Source organism: Haliotis rubra, unplaced genomic scaffold (genome assembly GCF_003918875.1).
Source record: "Haliotis rubra isolate DU_JTF1 unplaced genomic scaffold, ASM391887v1 Scf179, whole genome shotgun sequence".
Classification (NCBI taxonomy): Eukaryota; Metazoa; Mollusca; class Gastropoda; order Lepetellida; family Haliotidae; genus Haliotis; species Haliotis rubra.
In genome coordinates this window covers 150,565-173,353 of record NW_025765769.1, presented here as the reverse complement: position 1 = coordinate 173,353, position 22,789 = coordinate 150,565, and the positions used below count along the sequence as shown (strand labels likewise).

General features: G+C 38.4%; 1 protein-coding gene across 2 annotated transcripts in view; it reads left to right on the top strand.

Annotated features, from left to right (window-relative positions):
* Positions 1 to 22,789, top strand: part of LOC124273259 (probable ubiquitin carboxyl-terminal hydrolase FAF-X) — a 51,043-nt gene that overhangs the window by 17,692 nt on the left and 10,562 nt on the right. For both annotated transcript variants that reach the window (XM_046708473.1, XM_046708474.1), the window contains 36 exons: positions 54 to 141; positions 273 to 324; positions 430 to 501; positions 749 to 852; positions 1,026 to 1,143; positions 1,509 to 1,816; positions 3,280 to 3,520; positions 4,055 to 4,192; positions 4,434 to 4,554; positions 4,979 to 5,106; positions 5,309 to 5,371; positions 5,553 to 5,644; positions 5,888 to 6,125; positions 6,723 to 6,848; positions 7,264 to 7,430; positions 8,201 to 8,312; positions 8,687 to 8,742; positions 8,865 to 8,955; positions 9,687 to 9,833; positions 10,043 to 10,253; positions 10,516 to 10,634; positions 11,419 to 11,520; positions 11,984 to 12,156; positions 12,807 to 12,980; positions 13,488 to 13,629; positions 13,876 to 13,961; positions 14,112 to 14,203; positions 14,769 to 14,889; positions 17,372 to 17,450; positions 18,377 to 18,441; positions 18,953 to 19,068; positions 19,341 to 19,513; positions 20,255 to 20,346; positions 21,327 to 21,468; positions 21,737 to 21,830; positions 22,206 to 22,360. In XM_046708473.1, the coding sequence (XP_046564429.1) occupies positions 54 to 141; positions 273 to 324; positions 430 to 501; positions 749 to 852; positions 1,026 to 1,143; positions 1,509 to 1,816; positions 3,280 to 3,520; positions 4,055 to 4,192; positions 4,434 to 4,554; positions 4,979 to 5,106; positions 5,309 to 5,371; positions 5,553 to 5,644; positions 5,888 to 6,125; positions 6,723 to 6,848; positions 7,264 to 7,430; positions 8,201 to 8,312; positions 8,687 to 8,742; positions 8,865 to 8,955; positions 9,687 to 9,833; positions 10,043 to 10,253; positions 10,516 to 10,634; positions 11,419 to 11,520; positions 11,984 to 12,156; positions 12,807 to 12,980; positions 13,488 to 13,629; positions 13,876 to 13,961; positions 14,112 to 14,203; positions 14,769 to 14,889; positions 17,372 to 17,450; positions 18,377 to 18,441; positions 18,953 to 19,068; positions 19,341 to 19,513; positions 20,255 to 20,346; positions 21,327 to 21,468; positions 21,737 to 21,830; positions 22,206 to 22,360 (4,598 nt within the window). The remainder of the gene's footprint in view (positions 1 to 53; positions 142 to 272; positions 325 to 429; positions 502 to 748; positions 853 to 1,025; positions 1,144 to 1,508; positions 1,817 to 3,279; positions 3,521 to 4,054; positions 4,193 to 4,433; positions 4,555 to 4,978; positions 5,107 to 5,308; positions 5,372 to 5,552; positions 5,645 to 5,887; positions 6,126 to 6,722; positions 6,849 to 7,263; positions 7,431 to 8,200; positions 8,313 to 8,686; positions 8,743 to 8,864; positions 8,956 to 9,686; positions 9,834 to 10,042; positions 10,254 to 10,515; positions 10,635 to 11,418; positions 11,521 to 11,983; positions 12,157 to 12,806; positions 12,981 to 13,487; positions 13,630 to 13,875; positions 13,962 to 14,111; positions 14,204 to 14,768; positions 14,890 to 17,371; positions 17,451 to 18,376; positions 18,442 to 18,952; positions 19,069 to 19,340; positions 19,514 to 20,254; positions 20,347 to 21,326; positions 21,469 to 21,736; positions 21,831 to 22,205; positions 22,361 to 22,789) is intronic.

The following is a 22,789-nucleotide window of genomic DNA, read 5'->3' as shown; positions in this document are numbered from 1 at the left end:
AAGACAAAGTGTGTGTTTACCTCCTAAATTTAGAGAAATGTATCATATTTCAGAACATCCAGAAGAAGAGCCTCTTCACATTCTCCCTGATGGAAGATTCAATCATGTCATGCAAGTGCAAGAAAGACTTAGATTCCTCCGGTAAGAACATTTTATATTTATAAAACCGGGTCTATGAAGTATCTCTCTTTTCTAAAATGGAAGTAAATTAAGATGTCTATAATGCAAGATATGCATCCTCGTTGATTGTATTTCTCTGTCTCTATCTCCAGATTCCTGTTGAAGGATGGGCAGTTATGGCTGTGTGAACCTCAAGCAAGACAGGTGAGTTATCTGATTTGAACATGGTTTGTTTTGAGTTGGATATTTAGTAGATGTAGACTATTTAATAATACAATTGTCTTTAAAAATACTAATTTCTTTTGTCAGATCTGGCACTGTTTGGCTGAGAATGCAATTTACATCACAGACAGGGAATCATGTTTCAAATGGTTTGCAAAGGTAAGTCAGCAGTCTGTGTTACTGTTATGCTTGAACCTGACTCTCTGTTTCAGGTTTGATGGAATCCCATTTGTGCTCAGTATTACAGAAAGTCTAAGTTGTCTGACTCAAATATCAGGAATTGTCTTCTCCCAGAAATACTGTTTCTTATGTAAATAGACATTATATCTGGTAATAGAAATGGCTCATTTTAATGTATTTTCACTTAAAAGTATCAACTGTTATTGATGAGCATGTGTGATTACAGCTGATGGGAGAAGAACCAGATCTGGATCCTGAAATCACAAGAGATTTCTTTGAGAGGAACATTCTACAGCTTGACCCTGCACTGCTCACAGAAAATGGAATGAAGTAAGTGTTATCAGTTGAAGTAATTTGAACTACTACTCAAAAAACAGTGCCATGATTTCAATGATATGTTCTGTTGGCAAAATAATGTTAGTCAATTCTTTGTCATTGAAGTAAGAAGTAATGATTGCGTTATAATCGCATCAGGTTCTGATCAAGAATACTTTTGCTTCCAGCTGTTTTGAAAGGTTTTTCAAGCAAGTGAATCTAAAGGAAAACAAGCTCATTGCCAAACGAAGAGGAGGCCACATGATGGACGACCTGGAGTTGATAGGACTGGATTACATGTGGAGGGTTGGTTACATTGTTCTATCAGATGGAAATTTGTCAGGATTGATTAGTGTCTCAAAATGCATTTGATGATCGATCATGAACGTGACAGAGAAAATCATGCACATAAGCTACCTCTGTCATTGTCTTGCTTCTTCATCATTGAATCAGAATTCTTCAGGTACAAGCTCCCCCAGCCGTGATTTTGCTGGAATATTGCTAAAAGCGGCGTAAAACTAAACTCCCTCTTCAGGTACATAGCAGTAAATAGAATGGCAAACTGATGTTTTACTTTTGGTTGTGGTAAGTGTTCAGTGTGGTGCACTGTGTTGTAGAAAAATATGGTGTATTCTTTGCTGTTGATATTGATAGTTCTCTCTTCACTTCAGGTTGTGCTATGGAGTCCAGATGAAGTTGCTGAAAAAGCAATTGCTCTTTTGAAAGACATTTTTACAAACCTTGGACCAAGGTTACAACAGAATCAAATTGAGATTCATGAGGACTTTATACAATCATGTGTGGATAGACTAAAAGCCTCGTTTGACACAGTGAGTGTGTTGGAAAAGGATGCTGATAGCACTAGTAGGGTGATGCAGGAGACAATACGCATGGTCAGGATACTCACAGTGCTGAAGGAGTATGTGGCAGAGTGTGATGAAGCTTACGGGGAGGAACGTACCATCCTTCCTCTCAGCAGGTATGTCAGTTTCCTTTTACTGTCCTATGCCCTGTTTCGTTAAGCATTCATAATGTTACGATTGTTGTAACTTCAATAGCTTAACATAGACTTAAGATGGAAACCCATGAAGATCCGGTTAGAATTGATCTTCAGTAACCCATGCTTGTTGTAAGAGGCGACTAACGGGATTTGATGGTCAGGCTCGCTGACTTGGATGACGCATATCATCGTATCCCAGTTGCTTAGATAGATACTCATGCTGTAGATCACTTGATTGTTTACAGACTGCCGCCATATAGCTAGAATGTTGCTGAGTATGGTGTAAAACTAAAGTCAATCACTTACGATGGTCATAGCACCACAGCTGCTTCTCTATTCATAAGTGGGACCGAGCATTACAGCTGCCACAAGGCAGTATATATGACTGAGTAACATGGCGCATCACAAAGTCTAAGAGGGAATTATTACCCTGGATAACACGAGATGCCCGTGAGGCACTAGGAGGTTGATAGTGACATGACTTATCAAACATGTACCCGTTTTGTGCTGGGTGGACAGAGGCATTCTTGAACAAACTTGCTTGCCTCAGGGGTGACTACATGTATCACATGCCACCCATCCAAGGACTCTCCACGTTCGATGTTGCTTACCTTCAACTGATTTGTGACATGGGCTCTATGCACAGGACCACACACCACCAATTGGTCTTCAGCAACCCATGCTTGTCATAAGAGGTGACTAACGGAATCGGTTGGTCTGGCTTGCTGACTTGGTTGACCCAATTGTCGTATCCCAATTGTGTACATGATGTACATGATATTGATCACTGGATGGTCTGGTCCAGACTGGATTATTTACAGACTGCCGCCAGAATATTGTTGAGTGTGGTGTTAAACAACAAAGAAACAAACAAAAACTGAAAAACAGTCACTTGGAGCTAAGATGATCTTGTGGAACAGGGCCCTAGTCAGTGATCTTAGTGTTAAATATTGGTCATTGTTGATGCATGGAAGTACATAGTCATAGCAGTATGATCGCATGGTAGAATGAGGTCTTAGGTTGGTCCAGTAATCGTTCAAGGATTTTGCTACAGAAAAAATGCTTTGTTATGGAAAAAATGCCTGTTCAGTTGTAATTGCCAAGATGAATTGATTATGTAAGACAATGACAGTATTCCAAATAAGTAGTAGGGATTGTATGGGTGTTAATAGCAATGACCATGTTTGGCATAGACAATCAGTGTTGGAATTAAGGGGGCATCTTAAAGTTTGCTGCCATAGTTTTTTTTATCTAAGAGCCCTTTAAATCTTAAACTTTTTACATGGTGTTTAAGAGAAGGGCCCCTGGATGTTTAGGCATACTTTTGAGCACTAATAATAGAGAAGTTATTCTGGTCACACAGTTTTATTTAAAAAAAATCACATTTATATGTATTCCTCGTCATGCTCAACATTGTATATGATGTGTTTGTTTCTTTGTAGAGCATGTCGTGGCAAACTAGTAACTCTTAAAGTTCGGTTCCCCAATCAGGGGAGACAAGTCGAAGATCTGGAGGTATGGTCTCACAGCAATGATACAGTTGGTTCATTACGGAGATATATCTTATCAAGAGTCAAGGCCAATGCAAACAACATCAAAGTAGATCTCTATGTCAATGGTGAACAGCTAGACCCAAGTGAAGACAAGAAACTAATTTCACAGATTCCTCTTAGAGACAAGATGGTGAGTTTATTTTCTTTTGTGAATAGATGAATGTACTTGTTACTTGTAAGCATGTGCTTTTTTTTTTAGTAGATAATCTATGAATTACTCGTGAAAATCAATAAATCATCTGAACTACAGATGATTTTATCATATCTAAGTATGTTAAATATTTCACTGTATTTTTCCACTCATTCCTTGGTGTCAGCAGAATTTGGCTGGAATACTATCCAAAAGAAATATAGATTCAATGTGCTGATAACTATATAGATTTACGTAGAACTACTCAGAGGCCAGGATATGCTTTCAGATCTTCAGCAAATCTCAGTAATAAATCCTCACTCATGCTTAAATTGTGCCATATAATATTATGGCGGGCAGTGATGACTTTGTCTCTGCTGGGAGAGTGGATAGGGAATTGTTATAATAATCCTGAATTCAGGGTTACAACATTCTTTTATCAGTGTGCCTTCAATATCACTTAGCTTGAAATCCTAAATATGTTTTTATGTATGAGGTAATTGTTTGATCATTTCCTTGTATGATATGTTGCAGACTGTAACTGCCAAGCTAGTTCAAGTTGGGAGCAACATGCCCTCAAGCCCAGACAGTAGCTCTGACAGCTCTGTTGGGTCACCTCACAATGCCTATGATGGACCCAATGTGGAGGCTGAAAACAGCCTGCCAGGAGTGGTCAGTTCTTCATATTTGTTTCAGATATAATTACAGATAAGCTGTCAAGATTTCAGTTTATGGTATATCAATGTTTGTTTCAGGAATTGTATTGTGGAAGTTTTAAACAGATTGAAAACACCATTATTCCTTTAAAAGCTTTGAAGTTCTAGCATTTCTAACTGTATTGTGTATCATATCGTTGCATTAAAAGTCATGATGCATGGGTGTAACACTTCAACCCTATGCTTTTGTTTTCCAGCTGATGGCTCAAGACCCTCGATATGCTCAGTTTCTCTTCCAACTGTCGGACCTGGGTGGTCAGCTGCAAGTACCCAAGCTACGAGATACAGCCAGAGCAGTACTCAAGCTGATGCCAGCTGGTATGTTCATAATGGCTTCTACTTATCATGTGATTGTGATATCTTTTTCATGCTTGTTCAGATATAAATGTGAACAGATGGTGTGCACACTCGATGTCCATAGACACACAAAAAGAATTAAGTCAGTTAAAATAAATAAATAAATAATGAAAATGTTAGAGACAAACACGGAAGAGACGGAAACATGTACTTAAAAAATACTGCTTGTTTTTAAGTGCAATTTTGCCGTTTATTTTGTTTAATTCAGGTGAGGAAAGGGCAAGAAGTAGCCCTGAAATGTTGATTAAAACAGTGGGAACTGTTTCTTATGAGTCTCCTACTCATCATCATAATCATCACCTTCATTGAGAGGTGTCATTAGTGTTTGTATCCTATTGCAGGACACTCGTTTGTGCGTATTTCTTAACACTGTTTCACACTGCAGATGGGACTACAGTTCAGAAATTCCGAGGAATTTGTTCTGAGAATGCAAAGGCTGATGGATCAGTTGCAGTGAGCCTGGAAGCATTGTTCTTCAATTCTTCTCCTACTCAAGTTCTTTATAATATTGAGGTAGGGAAAGCATGCCTCATATGTTTTCACATACTGTTCACATGATCATTCTGATGAATATTGAGGTAGGGAAAGCATGCCTCATATGTTTTCACATACTGTTCACATGATCATTCTGATGAATATTCATGTAGATACACTTTCTTGCTTTAGAAGGCCTTCACATTAAAGTAAACATGAATTGTTTCTGTCTCTGTTCCAGACTGCTTACAGTTTGCTTATGCCTGCAGTGGATCCATTGGTTGAAGAAGCCTTTGAGTTTCAGGTCAGTCTGGATTTACTGTTGATATCTTTAGAAAAACTGAATCGAACCTAAACTTATTTTGAAAGAATGGCTGAATTAGAACTGAGGCCCAAGTTTTTTTTCATTGTAATGTAAGTAGTGTCTGACAGTAATTTAGATATTTCAGATTTTGTGTCATTGTTCATTTTGTTTTCAATTGTAGTTGAACTTTGTGAGAAGTGGAGGTGTTCAACTTTCCATCAACATGCTGACCAAGAACAACTTTCTGCCTAATGCTGACCTGCCAACACGAAGGTATGAAACAAATCATTTAGACAGGATATGTACTTTGGATAACATCATGTGTCAAGGATTTCTGTGTTTTATGATGCTGATTCAATGTTTTACCGAAATGGGACAATGATATAAACATCTTGTTTGTTTCCAATTTCTATAAAATCTAATATAGTGATGATTGTTTTCATCAGCCTCCAGCTATTGTGCTGTATTTTGTGATATTCTCATGATATTTTATTATGATTTTGGATTAATTTTCAGAGCTGCATACTTGACAGTTCTGAAGGTGTGTAAGTTGATGCTGACGACGGTGGGCCATGCAAAGGTGCAGGTAGTGGTGGATGCTTGTCATGCAGAGTCCCAGGTGCCGGCTGTGTCGGTAGTTGAACACAACCAGGCTGCAGCGTTACAGCAGGCTCTTCTACATATTCCCAGTCCTGATGCTGAGTTCACGACCAGAAATGTAGCATTGAGACTTGGGCAGAATCTAGGAGAACAGGTTAGTGCTTGTTATGATGAGAGCCTTCAACAGTCACTCTTGTCTGTGACTGCTAAATTGTGCTGAACTAGTAAAAATCCATGATGGTAGTCCTCATGACCACTACCACATGAGGGCTCAATGAGTTTTCAAGACTTCAATTTTGATAGAAAAATATAACTGAATTTTACTGACAGGAAATTAAAGGATGGTTAACATTTGTGTCTCTTTAAAGCTCCATTTGCTACAGCCTCTGAGGTCGAGTAATATACGCTAGTCCCCTGGACTAGTCTTAACACCCCATACCACACCCCACACCCCAAAGACTGTATTGGTTGAAAGAAATTGTTGTATGCAGGTGTTCGTGATGTTGCATTTGTCACAGCAGCTGCACTTTGTTGAGTGATGACAGCCAGATCATGGCAGCTTTTATGTAATTGACCCAGCTAACCATGTTTTGGTGAATTATTCATTCACTATGTATTATTCTTTGTCATGGCATGTGTACCTTTGTGAAAGTCCCTTGAAGTGTACATTAAAAGCAAACTTCATATGTATTGACCGAAAAATATTTGTGAGGTCCTGGTTGGTGTCATATTTCTACACTTCTCTTTGCAGGCCACTAGTGTGTTACCAGACTTGGCAACTGTGAAGTCCATACAGAAGATAGCCTGGGCAGCTAGTAGCTGTTCTCTTCATCTTGTCCATGCCTCAATAGAAGACATACACAGAGCACACGAGAAGGTATGCATGTCAAAGATGAATACAAGTAATGACAAGAGTTCTTTGTGTCTTGTACATTGATGTAAATCTAATAAGAATTGATACCAACGAATTGCCCATTTGGAGACAGAGGTAACTGAATGTTGAGAAAGAGTGTTATTGCAATGTAATGTTAATAGAGATGTGTCTAATGTATATCCCCAAGTTACAGTATACATGTTGATAGTTAAGGAAAGTTTTGCTTTCCCAAATTTAGAAAAAAAGATGTTGTGATCTTTTAAACTGTGTATTGTCACCTATATTCATCCTGGAATGTGATAACAATATATAGTTTAGATGGTTTCTCAGAATGACAAATTGAATGTACCCTTGGTTAGTGTTGTTGGAATCAACCAGAATTACGAGTTGACTAAGTAAGCACACTTTCTTGTTTCAGCCTAAAGACTATGTGCCCTCTGATATGGAGGATATTGGAGTGGCCCGAGAAGCTCTAGAAGTGCTGACAGTATGCCTGGCCCTGTTCCCTGCAGCTCTTGATGCTCTCCACAAAGACAAGGCCTGGCAGTGTTTCATCATTGATCTGCTGCTCCTCTGTAGAAGCAGGTGAGAGGGGTGGAGGAGATACATTATTACTTCTTTTATCTTGTTTGGGTCTGGGCAAGAATAGGTCCCAGTACCCCAGGTCTGTTGTAAAGTCTGCCATATAGCTGGAATATTGCTGAGTGTGGCTGTAAAACTAAAGTCACTCACTAATCTGTTGTAATGTCCAATTAAAGAACCTTTTGTAGCCAGGCAGGTATGATTGGATGCTTGCTCATGCTTTCACTGTTTTGATGGGTCTTCTCATTTTTTGCTGGATTTCATATGGCTCGATTATGTTAACAAAGCATTTGGCAACACATGCTTCTCATTTATCCATGCATTCCATGGAGAAGCAGAGAGCTAGGCACATGTATGTTTCCATCATCAGACATCAGTAAAATGCACTGGGAGCAGTGTTGGTCGTTCTCTACTTGATTGAATTTATTTGGGGTCAGGGTTTATAAGACATCAGTACATATCACATCTAATCTGAATAGAATTGGTGTTCTGAAGATTTTTCACGGTGATCTGAGTATGTTTATGGATAGTCCTCCAGACAAATGTCAATAATACGTTTACATGATGTCCTGATAGGTCATTCCTCATTATCGTCAGCAATTTTGGAAAGGTTTTAAGAAATTTTGCATTTCATGTTTGGACATGTCGACATGGCACAGATTGGCACACTTAAATTGGTATTGGGTAGATGGAGAATGAGTGTGTGTATTTATATGTCACTTTATTTGAAAATGTGAGGTATATTATGTTACCAGACACTTGTCTGTTTTCAGCCGATCTGTGAGGATCTGTGCCACAGACCAGTTTTTCCTGATGGCCACACGATGCAGTACAAGTCACAGACCCCAGCATTTCATGATTACTCTGCTCTTCACAGTATTGTCGGTGAGTGGGACATTCAAACAAGAACCCATTACCTGGTGTTATGAATCAAGATAAATTATGAAGATCCAGGTTAGAATAGGTCTCCGTCAATGCATTCTTGTTGTAAGAGTTGGATTTCATTGTATTGGAATGTCTAGATCAATGCTCATAATATCAATCTGTGGTTTGTCTGGTCCACCTTTCACATACAGGCTATTGTCATATAGATGAAATATTACAAAAACAAGCAAACAAATGCTGCTGGAATATTGTAATATCCTTTATACATTTTGTCTTTGCATTTAATTTTGGCAGTTTCTTGGATATTCTTCAGTTTGTGAAGACTTGTTTTTGTACACACTGTATTAACATTGAATGTTCCAATTTCATTTCAGACAACCGCAAAAGACAATGCAAAACAGTCACATGAGTATTTCCAGCTTTTATGTAGGTAAGTATCACCTTGTGTTTTGGGAAAGATTCCTTCAGATTAAGTCAATAAACATTTCACCTTATGCAGAGCACTTGCCTTTTGGTTCAGGACAAAATGATAAATATGTTTCTCCATTTCAGGTTATTAAGTTATGCATTTGCAAGTGAAGCTAGTCTCTCTACAGCAGAAGCATTGCTGAATAATGAAATAGCATGGTTGAAAAGAGTCAGGGTAAGTAAAATCATCAAATAGTTTTTAGAAATATCAGCATGAATGTTGGGACATTAAAAGAGATGACTGAAACAGTTGACATGTTTGTTTTTGTAGTCACTGCATCACTGACTTCTCATGTAGCATTCTTTGCCTGATAATGAGGCGGCATGGCTGACCCAAGTGGTCTATCATGCAGGAACTCCATTTTGAAAATAGCTTCTCAACCAGAGATGATCTGTTTGTCACTGGCATGATTATTCCCAGACTAACCACAACCTAGATCTGTCGGGTTCATAACCATGCTCTTATCATAACCACGCTTTTATGAGTGGTAGAAGTGTGTCATAGTTAGCTGGAGAACAATTGTATGACTGAAAGTCCACCAGGATTAATCCATCATCTCCTCTACAGGTTGTGCCAGTAGGTCCACCAGTATTTGGATTTATTAACTGTATGTGTTACTGCTACAACAATGATTATTGGAAAGAAAGAAGTTCCAACACAAATTTTGTATCCTCACAATAGGATTTATTCAGTATTCAAAGCTATGCAGTTGTTGAAATTAAAGGGCCCCATGGTCTTTTATGTATTCTATGGTCTTTGAATCTAGAGACTCCCTCAATCTTTAACTTTTAACATTAGCATAATGACAAGGCCTCCTTGATTTTTATGTTTAGTTTCAACCATTGCCATTTATTGGCGAGTTGTATTGGAGTAATCTTTAGCCAGTGTGATGTTTGCTTCTCCAGGACTTTGTGTTGAATGGATCCGAGGTGCAGACAGAGGAGGCATTACTTGAGGGTCACTTAGGCATCACACGAGAGCTTCTTGCGTTCCAGTCCCCAGAGAAGAAATTCAACATAGGCTCAGAAAAGGGAGGATCTAATCTCATCAGGGTGAGAAGAATGCTTTATTCTTGTCTCATGTCCATTGTGCCCGGGGTAAATTACAGGGTTTGTACTCTTGATGCTCATCTGTTCATCTTCATGACACTGCTGCAGGTAGATGTTCATAACTGTTGACATGCTAAGTCAGTTCTACTTTATTGTTATGGTGCAATATACATTCAGGATTTCTGTGTCTCAAACCACTTTTTCCCTTTCAGGAAATAGTTGAAGATTTTATCTTCCCGGCATCCAAGATAGTGTTACAGTGTCGCAAATTGAATGGTGATTTTCCGGCAGAGCAGGCTGTGCCTGTCTGCTCTTCCCCCGTGACTGTGATAGCAGCTTTTGATCTCCTGGTAGCGCTGTGCACTGGCTGCGTGCACAACCTGCGCTTCCTTGCCGCCATGGTCATTGATATGTATTATACTAGTAAGTGTTCATCGTATATTGATGCATTAAAATATGTCAGTTTCAAGAAATCAGTATTCAGAATTAAGTGTAAAAGTCAAACAGTAAACATTGAGGATTGAGGGATGTCTAGAATCAAATGCTGTAGGAGAAAAATTAGATGACCCTATTACCCCCTTTCATTTCAAAAGACTGAAATAAGGTTTTCAAGTTAGACATGTGACTTTTACATGCTTATGTTAATCATTTACATGAAATGTCATATGTGTACTTATCTTTGTAGATGAGACTCCACTGTCAGAGTGGGAGTACTTACCTCCAGTTGGGCCAAGGCCATCCAAAGGCTTTGTTGGTTTGAAGAATGCTGGTGCAACATGTTACATGAATTCTGTATTACAACAAGTGAGTGTTTGGTTCTTAATGAATAGATTTAATGTAATCTGGTAAGACTACAGAATACTGGATACCTTCCATTATCTTTGAAAGCATGCGAGTTTACTTTTGTTTAGGGTAAGGTTTAGGGTCAGGGATAGCGTTAGGGTGATGTGATGCTAAACAACATGGCTGGTAGGTATCCAGTATTCTGTAGGTGTACCTGTAATCTCAGCTAGTGTAGAGACAAAGTAATCAGCTTGGGCAGCCATGCATCAGTGAAAGTTTTTCAGTTTGCTCTAAGATGGAAATGTAATTCTTCCCCAGCATAGCTCAGGTTTTGACATCAATAATACAAATATGCTATCTTCTGTGCTTGTGTTCCAGAAAGTAATACATTTGAACTGTTAATTTGTTTTCATAATGTATTTAGTGTGTTTCAACAATGTATCCATCTGTATAGTTGAACGTATTGTATATTTCAGTTGTTTATGATCGAGCCAATCCATAATGGTATTCTGGGTGTGGATGGCTGGTAGGTATCCAGTATTCTGTAGGTGTACCTAATAATCTCAGCTAGTGTAGAGACAAAGTAACCAGCTTGGGCAGCCATGCATCAGTGAAAGTTTTTTCAGTTTGCTCTAAGATGGAAATGACAGTAATTCTTCCCAGCATAGCTCAGGTTTTGACATCAATAATACAAATATGCTATCTTCTGTGCTTGTGTTCCAGAAAGTAATACATTTGAACTGTTAATTTCTTTTCATAATGTATTTGAGTGCATCTGTATAGTTGAGCGTATTGTATATTTCAGTTGTTTATGATCGAGCCAATCCGCAATGGTATTCTGGGTGTGGAGGGTGCAGCTGATGACATTGAGGAAGAGTTCATGAATGATGAAAAGGCAGAAGGGGAGGTAAGGGAAACTCTATTTCATGCTTAAAAGTTGACTGAAAGTAAGTCTTCCTGTGGTCATCATCCCCCAATGCCACACTATGATGGACAGTTTTTGTACCTCATTGTTTGCTGGAGACAACTCAAACAGTCTCCATATCCAGTGAGAAGAGACACCCCCATACCTAATGCTTGTTGTAAAGGCGAATGAAATCATAATCAAGTGTCTTGTGTCTATGTATGACTGTCATTTACTTCCAATAATGAAAGAGGCGGTGGGGTAGCCTAATGGTTAAAGCGTTGGCTCGTCATGCCGAAGACCCGGGTTCGAATGTGTGAAGCCCATTTCTGGTGTCCCCTGCTGTGATGTTGCTGGAATATTGCTAAAAGCGGCGTAAAACCAAACTCAGTCAGTCAGTCCAATAATGAAATTCATGATTTACCTCAGACCTTAACTTGATTGTTGTTGTATTTGGCTGTTGTAGACGAATGTTGACATGAGCGAGGAGGAGAAGAAGGATGATGACAAGGGGAACAAGGTGGAGGAGAGGAAAGACTATCACATGGGGGTACTCAAACAGATCCAGGTCATCTTCGGCCATCTCGCCGCAAGCAGGCTACAGTATCATGTTCCGAGGGGATTCTGGAAACACTTCAAGTGAGTGTTATTGCTGTAATAAAAGGAGGATTGCGTACCTCTGTATTATACCCTAATCCTGTCAATGTCCAGATGGCAAAATTTGTTTAAGTTTGATGCTTATTTTCTATAATTTGGGTAGTTAACTGCCAGGCTGAGAATCATAATGCCATAAAGTGGGTCTATTTTCCATCTTTTAGGTGCAGGTTTAGAATAAGTTCCATTTACCCCTTGCTTGTATGTATGGTTCTACTCTATGGTTTGAATTATCTCAATAGCTGTTAAATATGACTAGTGCTATTATTATTATCAATATTATCATTATTATATGGGTATTTATATAGCGCTATAGTCCATCCTGTCTACATGCATGCTCAAAGTGCTTTGTTTTTACCTCGATCATTGGATGTCAATCTCAACGGCACATCATATTTTCATTCTCAACACCCTGGGGATCATACATCTTGTGCAGCCACTTGGCACACAAAATTAATGTGGCTTTGCCACTGTTATCGCTAGGTACTTGCTACTCTCCTTGTCATGACAGGGCCTGGCTTCACAAAGTGATCTTAACTATTGTAAGTTTTGTCAAATGTAACAATGCTGATGCTTTGTGAAAGCATGAAAATATATAGATCGATTTTAAAAATGTTTTTGCTTTTCATTTCTAGATTATGGGGGGAGCCTGTCAACCTGAGAGAGCAACATGATGCTTTAGAATTCTTCAACAGTCTAGTCGACAGCTTAGATGAAAGCTTAAAGGCTTTAGGTCACCCAATGGCAATGACAAAGGTTTTAGGAGGATCATTTGCTGATCAGAAGATTTGTAAAGATTGTCCTCATAGGTAGGTACATGTTTCCATATTATCTGCAGTATTCGGTAGAAGTTATGAAGGGTATATTTTATTGATCAAATTATTGATTATATTGTCAACTTATGTAATATGGCATTTCAAGGTGTCTTCTTACTCCTTCATTAGGTATTCAGTTCGGAGTATATTCTTACTCCATCAGGAATTTGTTTTTGAGTATATCCTTCATCAGGTATTTGTTATGGAGTATGTTGTTAATCCACCAGAATATACTTCGAAATGTCATGTTCCTCATGCTACAGAAGTTGGTATCCCAAACATTTTATTTTATTATTCCTCTTTATGTGTATTACTTCTAAATGCCCATTTAATAGAAGTTACATCAGAAGAGATATTCTAGGATTGTACTAAGGTATATATACACTATGTATGTGTTATTATGCATGCGATGTTTTTCCAACAGTATCAGTAAATGCTTGTAGAAACTGTATTAGAATGAATAAGCAGGGTATTTGTTAAATGTTTGTTGTTTGTCCTCAGGTATCAAAGGGAAGAAGCTTTCACAACTCTGAATGTAGATATTAGGAATCATCAAAATCTGTTTGAGTCTCTAGAACAGTATGTCAAAGGAGACTTGTTAGAAGGTGCCAACGCATATCACTGTGAGAAATGCAACAAGAAGGTGAGTGAAGAGTGACTGCATGACAACTACTTTGACTAAGGCTGGAAATTCCAGCAGTGCTAGTTTCCTGAAAGAATCTACAACACCCTACTATATTCCTCCATCAAATTAGTGATGATTTGCCATAGCTGCTCTTTGTGGAAATATTAGGATACTTGACTTTGTTTCATTCAAGTTTGATTTGTTTTTTTATGATGTTGTATTCCATGTTGTTGTGTTTACTATTCTTTGTGTTCTATTGCTCAGGTGGATACAGTTAAAAGACTTGTGATAAAGAAACTGCCAAAAATCCTGGCCATCCAGTTAAAGAGATTTGACTATGACTGGGAAAGGTAAGGCTGTCTTGTATTAAGTCTCCAACCGTGGAACTAAAAGCTTTCTCAGTTGAACTTCTGAAAGTTGAATAGTTATGAGAAACGTCACAGTGTTGGTAGTCACAAGTGTGATACAATTGTTTTCAAATTTTGCTTTATGTCCTCCAGGGAATGTGCAATCAAGTTCAACGACTACTTTGAATTTCCACGGAAGTTTGACATGGAACCCTACACAGTTCAAGGTCTTGCCAAAATAGAAGGTGGGTAACTCAGTAGATTCTTTATGGAATTGAATTTATCAGTGAATGGGATGTCCAAGTACAGTAGTTGTAATGGATGTAGTCACAATAGGTAGCATCTTTTATTGTGCATTTTGAGTGGGCAGGCAACATGCTGTGATCATGTCATTAGTAGTTTGTCAGGGAATATTCAACACTGAGCCTGCATATGCCCCATACAGTTGAGCTGCCTTGAGAAGTGTTAGGACTTGAACCAATCAATAAGTCTCAAGACCAGGGTGGCATTTTATCATAGCATTAGGTAGACCGCAAATTTAGCATAGACTTGGTTCAGTCTAAGGTTGTTCGGTACAGCAGTGAACAGCAATTTTCTTAAACCAACAATTTCTCCATTTAACATGTGATATATTTTATCTGAAGATTGACAGCATTTAGTGCTAACTTTCAAATACAAATACTACAACTCTAAACAAAGTAATGTTGTTGACTGGAATGACTTCTCTGCAAATAATTATTGCTCCTTTAATTATACAGTTGTTTGAACAGAAGTAGCCATTATGTCATTGTTACTTGCTTTTCATTCCAGGAGAAATAATTGATGGCGATCTAGATGAAAATCCACAGAGTACCAAGTACAAGTTGATAGGTGTGGTTGTTCACAGTGGCCAGGCCAGTGGAGGGCATTACTACTCCTATATTCTACACAGGTGAGGGGGAGACGTCTTGTCCCTTGTTACTGGAAATACCCATATGTCAGGATGGCATTGACTGCTGTGTAGGCAAATGGCCAAAGGTTTTATTGAGAAAAGAGATAGATGTGGGTGTCATCCAAATCATGCTGGTGGATTGATTGTCATGATATCAACCATGTTTTTATCTCGTCCAGATTTGATTATTTACAAGCTGCTGTGATTTAGGTTTGATTTTGTTGACACTGGTACATTCACTTCTTTGCGGGGAATATAGAAACAAGTTACGTCCGTCCGTCACACTTTGTCAGAAGCATATCTCCTAAATTATACATGCTAGCTTCATCAAACTTGGTACACATCTCAGCCATGATCTCTAGATGTGCCTTTTGGGGGTTAGACCGTGATATGAATGTTATTTTTTGCTGTTTCCATGGAAACATGACTTAGGCTGTGACTGAGGATGTCATCTTGTTGCATTTGGTGGTAGTGCTTCTTTCTGGAGCAGATCTTAAAAACCTTTCGATACTCTCCTTCCACTTTGCTGTATACGCTCCAAAACATTTGATATAATCGTAACTTGTAGACATTTTTATGCAGAGTATTTTGCCGTTGCAGGGATATTGACAACTTTGTCTTCTTGTCAGTTTTCAGACTGTCATAATAGAGATGTGATATTCTTAACTTTGACTTGAAAACCCTCTTCTTCTATTTGTCATTAAACCTTAAACACTGTTTTTATTTTGTAACTGTTACAAAGGTTATTCTCCGGGTGAGATTGAAATTTCATTGCTGTAGCTCGTTTTAATGTTTGTACTCTGTTGATATCCTTCTTTTTTGCATTATATACCAAAAGTCACAGTCTTCTTTAATGTGATTGGTTGAAAAACATGATCGAATGGTATTCGATTCCCGGAAATTGCAAGAATATTCACTGCGTATTGACACATACAAATATCGCACACGATTGTATTGTTGCGTCGTCAGCAGTGGTGACGTCATTCAAATCATATTGTGACGTAAGGTCGGAATGACGTCACAAAAGAGCAGTTCCAGATGCTACCATGGGAATCAGCTGAAACGGCAAGCTGATGACACTTCACTTCTGTACCCGGACTCGATGTCAATGAGTGCAGACAGTAAAACCCATGTGGGCCTTTTGGTTTACTTTTGTGTACAATGTCGATAAACATCATGTGTGGCCTATTTCCATGTGTTATTGAGTATTTGAAGCACGGGTATATTTCATTGTTTCTGGCTCAGTTACATGAGAGGCACCTAATGGGATAGGATGGTCAGGCTTGCTGACTTGGTTGACACATCATTGTATCACAATTGCGTTGATCACTAGATTGTCAGTCCCAACCTCGATTATTATCCCCCGCAACGCGTTTTGCGGGGGGTATTAAAATGGACTCCGTCCGTCCGTGCACATTTGTCTTTTCCGGAGTAGAACTCTAAACCCGTTCAATATTTCTTCACCAAACTTGGCACATAGATAAATCTGATGGAGTACTGGTGCCATTTGGTAGTTTTGGAATTCTGAATAAAACATTTTTGGCGTTTCCATGGCAACAAGTTCGACTTAGCCTGAAATTGGTGGTAGTGCTCTTTTCCGGAGCTGAACTCTAAAACCGTTCACTATTTGTTCACCAAACTTGGCACATAGATAGATCTGGTGGTGTACTGGTGCCTTTTGATGGTTTTGGAATTGTGAATAAAATATTTTTGGCGTTTCCGTGGCAACAAGTTTGACTTAGCCTGAAATTGGTGGTAGTGCTCTTTTCCGGAACAGAACTCTAAAACCGTTCACTATTTCTTCACCAAACTTGGCACATAGATAGATCTGGTGGTGTACTGGTGCCTTTGGAAGTCTGAATAAAAATATTTTTGGCGTTTCCATGGCAACAAGTTCGACTTAGCCTGAAATTGGTGGTAGTGCTCTTTTGGAAGTCTTTTCCAGAGCAGAACTCTAAAACCGTTCACTATTTCTTCACCACACTTGGCACATAGATAGATCTGGTGGTGTACTGGTGCCTTTTGGTAGTTTTGGAATTCTGAATAAAATATTTTTGGCATTTCCATGGCAACAAGTTAGACATAGACTGAAATTGGCGATCGTGCTCCTTTCTGGAGCAGAAGTTTAAAAACCTTTCAATACTCCTTCCACTTTTCTATATACACACCTAATTATTTGACATGATCATAACTCGTAGACATAATCATGAAGAGTATTTGGCCATTGCGGGGGATATTGATGACTTTGTCTTCTTGTTTACAGACCACCGCTATATAGCTGGAATATTGCTGAGTGTCGTGTAAAACTCACTCACTCACTCACTCACTCACTCACTCACTCACTCACTCACTTCACTAGCTCATTTAGAGACAGGATCCATGTTACACAAACAAATTTCCAAAAAAAGAGGGGACCTCTGTCTGTTAGAGATAACAACTGTATAGAGAGTATGGTATTACAGTGTCTGTGTTGCTTCCACAGGGGTGCTGCTGATCCTCATCCAAAGTGGTACAAGTTCGATGATGGAGACGTCACAGAGTGCAAGATGGATGATGATGATGTAAGTTGTCATTGAAATAAGTAGCTTCACAATGATTTTTCTACCTATTTGACATTAGTTTCAAGACTGAAATATGCTAAGTTGTTTTCAAGAACAGTAATTTCAGAGTAATTGGGTTTGTTTCCTGACATTAATACATTTTGTAACTAAAGAATTAATTGACTAATGTGTTACTAATTATAGCATCCACAGATTGTAGTATTTTGGGAAAGAATGTAAATCTCCAGCAACCTATGCTTGTCACAACAGGTGACTTTGTGGATTGGGTATTCAGGCTTGGTCACATGCTTGATTGCATGTCATTCTGCTCCAATTACAAGGATAGATGCTGATCATGTCACTCACTGGATTGTCTGGTCCAAACTTGATCCGTGATCATTAGGGCTGTAATGATGCATCGAACTAGCCGATTGTTGAGTCTCTGATAGCAATTAATCGATGGTAGAAACGAAAAACGATCGCTGCATCGATAGTATGTGTGACTATTGATAGTTAAGTAAATCACTTCCGTTGATAAATGTGCAGCGCAAAAGACGGGAAATTTCAGATTTGTTCACTTTGATTTTGAGTTATCCACCAGTGTTACCTGTTAACTGTTGACTTGATCTGGGTTTCATGTCTCTTTCAGTTATCAAAATAGACTTAAAGTATTTCAACTTATTTTTATTTCATTTAAACTATGCATTCATTTGGGAAATGACTTCAAATGAATTCAAGGAGGAAAAAAATGTTGCAATAGTATTTCAATAGTTGGTTGCAATGGGCTATCGCTATCGTAATGGTATGTTGCAATAGACTATCACTATCACAATAGTTGTTTCTCCCTCAATAGTAACCCCTAGTCATCATACAGCTGGAATATTGCTGAGTGAGGCATTGAAGAACAAGTAAACACATTGTATTTTGAGTATGTTTTCATGTTGCAGGAAATGAAGAACCAATGTTTTGGTGGAGAGTATTTGGGAGAAGTGTATGACCACATGCTAAAAAGGTACTTACTTGAATCTTGTGTTGCATTCATATGTGGAAATGTCTTTCAGACAACATTATCTTTTCTTTGACAACATGATGTTCACAGACTTAATATGTTTTAGCTTCGGGTTGTCAAATTTCAATATGTGTTCTTTGACCATGGGCACTCAGTTATATGAAATTGGCTTAATAGATAATTTGAGGATGTTTTCCTTCAAAGCCAAAACATGATTACAATGGGCCAGATAGACAAACTGCAGATTTGCAGAGTGTATGTCCTTGATTACATTAAAAATTATACATGAAGAAAATCTACGTCAAGCCAAGGAATTTTGTGTGAATTCTGTAATTGTTGCCAAGATTTAAAATGCATGAAAGATATTACACTAACATTTTGATCATTGAATTAAATCCTTATATGGATATACTAAATGTTATGAAATGTAATAGCTTTGGGATTGCCAAAGAAGAATTTGACAGTTTTCATTCCCAGTTACTTCATTCAATATTATTCATATTTCTTACTTTAGATCTGCAGTCAGGCGCCAAAAAAGATGGTGGAATGCATACATTCTGTTCTACGAGAGGATTGATGAAGATGAAAAGGAAGAGATTTTGTCAAAAGAATTCTTGAAACTCTCATTATGTAAGCTGATTATAATGCTATAATATCAAATAGTGAACTGTTTCTAAATTAGTGCTTCTGTCAGTGAATAGTGAGCCACCTATTTAAAGGAAATTTTTAAATTAGAGCTTTCATTATCTTCAGTATTGAGAAAACTGTCTTCCTTATCTAGTTAACAAGGTCCTCAAGTTCAGGATTTAAACTTGCGTAAAATTTCTGTGTTTGACTTAATGATGTATAAAGGTATGTTGATGTTTGATCTGAACAGTAAGATGGCTTGTATCTCTTCACAGCTAGTACAGTGGCACATGTGAAGATGCCGTCAGCCATCGACAGACTTGTTCGGAAACAGAACATCTTGTTCATGCATGAGAAGAACCAGTTCTCCATGGAGTACTTCCAGTTCATGAAGAAACTTCTCACCTGCAACCATATCACACTCAATCATGCCATACAGGAGAAAATGGTAGGTTCATTGCTGTGAATTATTACATGTCCAGACTGTTTTAAAACTATTTTGGGTTTACGAATTTTGATAGAAAAGAAATTGATGAGTAGGTCAGAAACAAAAAGGTCTTGAAAAGTAGATGGTACATCAAAAATAGGAAAACTTTAGTCTGGTTTGTGCCCTTCTATCATAAAAGTACAATATGACTTGTAGTGATTGTGTTCATATGGATATATCCCTTTAACTATATCTAATGTCAAAGTGATAAGTGATCCTGGTTGTATTTTTTTCTGTATTTCCAATTTGGAGGTCAGCAGATATGTAAACCAAACTATAGAGCAACATCCGGACACATTTAAAGGGGGCTGGAAGCTTAAACAGCTACCATTTCATTTTGGGGACTCCCCTCATCTCTCAACACTCTTGGTTAAGACAAGACCGTGATAAATATTACTTTGCACAAATAAACTGGAAACCTCTTGGTTCAACACTAGGATTTGTCAGAGGCTAATATTTGGATGCTAATTTGCAGCTCAAGTCAATCAATGTAAAGTCCTCACAGTTTGGTTTAGCAGCACAGGAAACTAGAATCTGATTTTAATGGCATTGCAGTTGCTTTGAAACAACCATTGACAATTTTGGAACAATTGCAGGCTTCCATGTTGATATTTAATTTGTTTATGTTTATTAAAATGTTCAATCATTCACTGTCTAATCATTTTCTTATCCAGTTAAAATAAGTTTGTGTGCGCATTTCAGACACAGGAAGCAGAACAGATTGCAATGATCAGTGTTGAGTTAGCATCTAAATTCCTCTTCAATGTGGGCTTTCATACAAAGAAAACACTCAGGTGAGTCAATAACTTCATGCTCTCATTCTCATGGGGGCGGTGGGGTAGCCTAGTGGTTAAAGCGTTAGCTCGACACGCCGAAGACCCGGGTTCGATTCCCCACGTGGGTACATTTCTAGTGGCCCCCAAATTCCAGTGATATTGCTTGAATATTGCTAAAAGCGGCGTAAAACCCAATTCACTCACTCTTCACTCATTCTCATGGGGGTCAAGGAAAAAATGTCAGTGTCCAGCAACCGATTCTAGAGTGAGTGAGTGAGTTTAGTTTTATGCCACACACAGCAGTTTTCCAGCTATGTGGCAGCAGTTTCTAAATTATAGATTCTCGACCAGACAATCCAGTGATAAACAAACAGCATGAGCATCGTTCTAAGCAATTGGGATGTGATGACATGTGTCAACCAAGTCAGCAAACCTGCCAACAAATCCCGTTAGTGGTCTCTTATGACAGGCATGGGTTACTAAAGATCAATTCTAGCCATATCTTCACGGGTGTATTCTAGACTTGATTAGTTACAGATGTCATATGTCTTGAATACTACTGACCCTTGTACAGTTCCCCTACATGGGCACAATGCTTAGAGCTGTTCCTTGTGTACGGTTCATTTTATTGCTGGATAGAAAGGGTTAGAAAGAATTTTTTAATTTAATTCATCCATGAAAATGATCTTTGGGAACTACCATCTTCCTAATGTTAGGTGAGGTTGCCCACAAGGAAATGTCACTTGCACTTCCTGAATTTTATTAGCGTCAGACTAAACAGAATTGTGTTATTTCTGAATACTAAGATACTAAAAGTGGGCTGAACACATATTACTCTGTGAAGATTACACTCTTTTAGAATCATTTTGATGAGAGTAGAAGTGAGGTCGCCTATGAGTCATTCACTTGTCTTGTTTCTGCAGTTCAAGTGATGTGGTCACCATCTTTAATTCATTTTATGACTTTTTCTGTATTATTTAAACATGTTCGGTTTGCAGGTGCTCTGCTAGTGAATGGTACGATGCACTGCATATACACCTGAGATACAGCAAGAGTGTTCGCAGCTGGTTTGCACACAATGTGCTGTTTGCTCACCCGTCTAGATTTGCAGAGTATTTACTAGAATGTCCAAGTTCTGAGGTGAGCATTGAGTACAAATTTATTCTTACAGTAGCACAGTACATATATACAAAATAGTAGTGAGTAGGTCTTGGAAATAGTTGTTATGGCTTTACTGCATATGTAATGACCCATATCAGGATTCACCATTTCACATGAAATATTGTTCAGATTATGATGTGAAAATCCTTGGTTGTAATGAAATGTAAGGTTGTAGTAAGTGCTTTATGGTTTTTGATCACGTATTGTGTAAGTTCATAGTTAATAATGGAACTGTTTGTTGGTTTAGGTGCGGAGTGCATTTGCAAAGATTATTGTGATACTGGCACACTTCTCCTTGCAAGATGGACCATGCCCTCCACCATTGGTACAGGGGCTGTATGGTGAGTGTAGCTTGGAGTTCATGTCTTCCAAAATTCACATGGATTTGCGGCTCAATGGCCGATATTGTGCTGAGAGTCGGTAAACATTCCTAGATCAGTGTACAAAATTGTGAAAATGTTATGCCTTTGCAAGTTGATTTGCATTTCATTTATCTTAGGACTCAAACTTTGTTTTACATTATTGCATGACTGCCATGTTAAAATGCCACTGAATTCAAGAAAATAATTCCTTTAGTAAAATACCAATCAGTGTTAATTATAAAGTTGGTTTTCAAAACAAACGTTTGACCAGTCCCTGCCTTATTAGAGTTGGAGGATATGTATGTGTTTGTATACATATTTCCAGTATGGGGTTGACATATATGTGTGTTTCAGCTGCTGGACAGGCTGCAGACCCCAATGCCACACTGAGTGATCACCTGCTGGTGGCTGTGCTAGCTCTCATGAGGAAGGAGGTGTCAGAACACGGCAGACATCTGCAGCAATACTTCCACCTCTTCCTCATGTACCTCAACCTTGGCATACAGGAGGTAAGTCAGCCACTTTTAGATCTGGTTAGAATTGGTCTTTGGCAACCTATGCCTGTCTCCGCGTGAAGATCTGGGTTAAAACTGGCCTTCAGCCACCCATGCTTGTCATAAGATGTGACTAACAGCATCCGGTGGTCAAGCTCGCTGACTTGGTAGGTGCATATCATCGGATCAAATTGCAGAGATTAAAGCTCATGAAGTCAGTCACAGGATGGTCTGGTCCAGCCTTGATTATTTACAGACTGCCATCATAAGCTGGAATAGTTAAGTGTTAAGCAACAAGCAAACAAAAAATCTTCATGTCAACAAAAAGAAGTTAGTTAACAATTTACCCGCTAAGTAACTGGCTTCTTAAGGTTGTCAAGGCATAGGGTAAGGGAATAATAAGAACAAATCACAAGAATGAATTCCCTTGGTGACAAAGCTTCC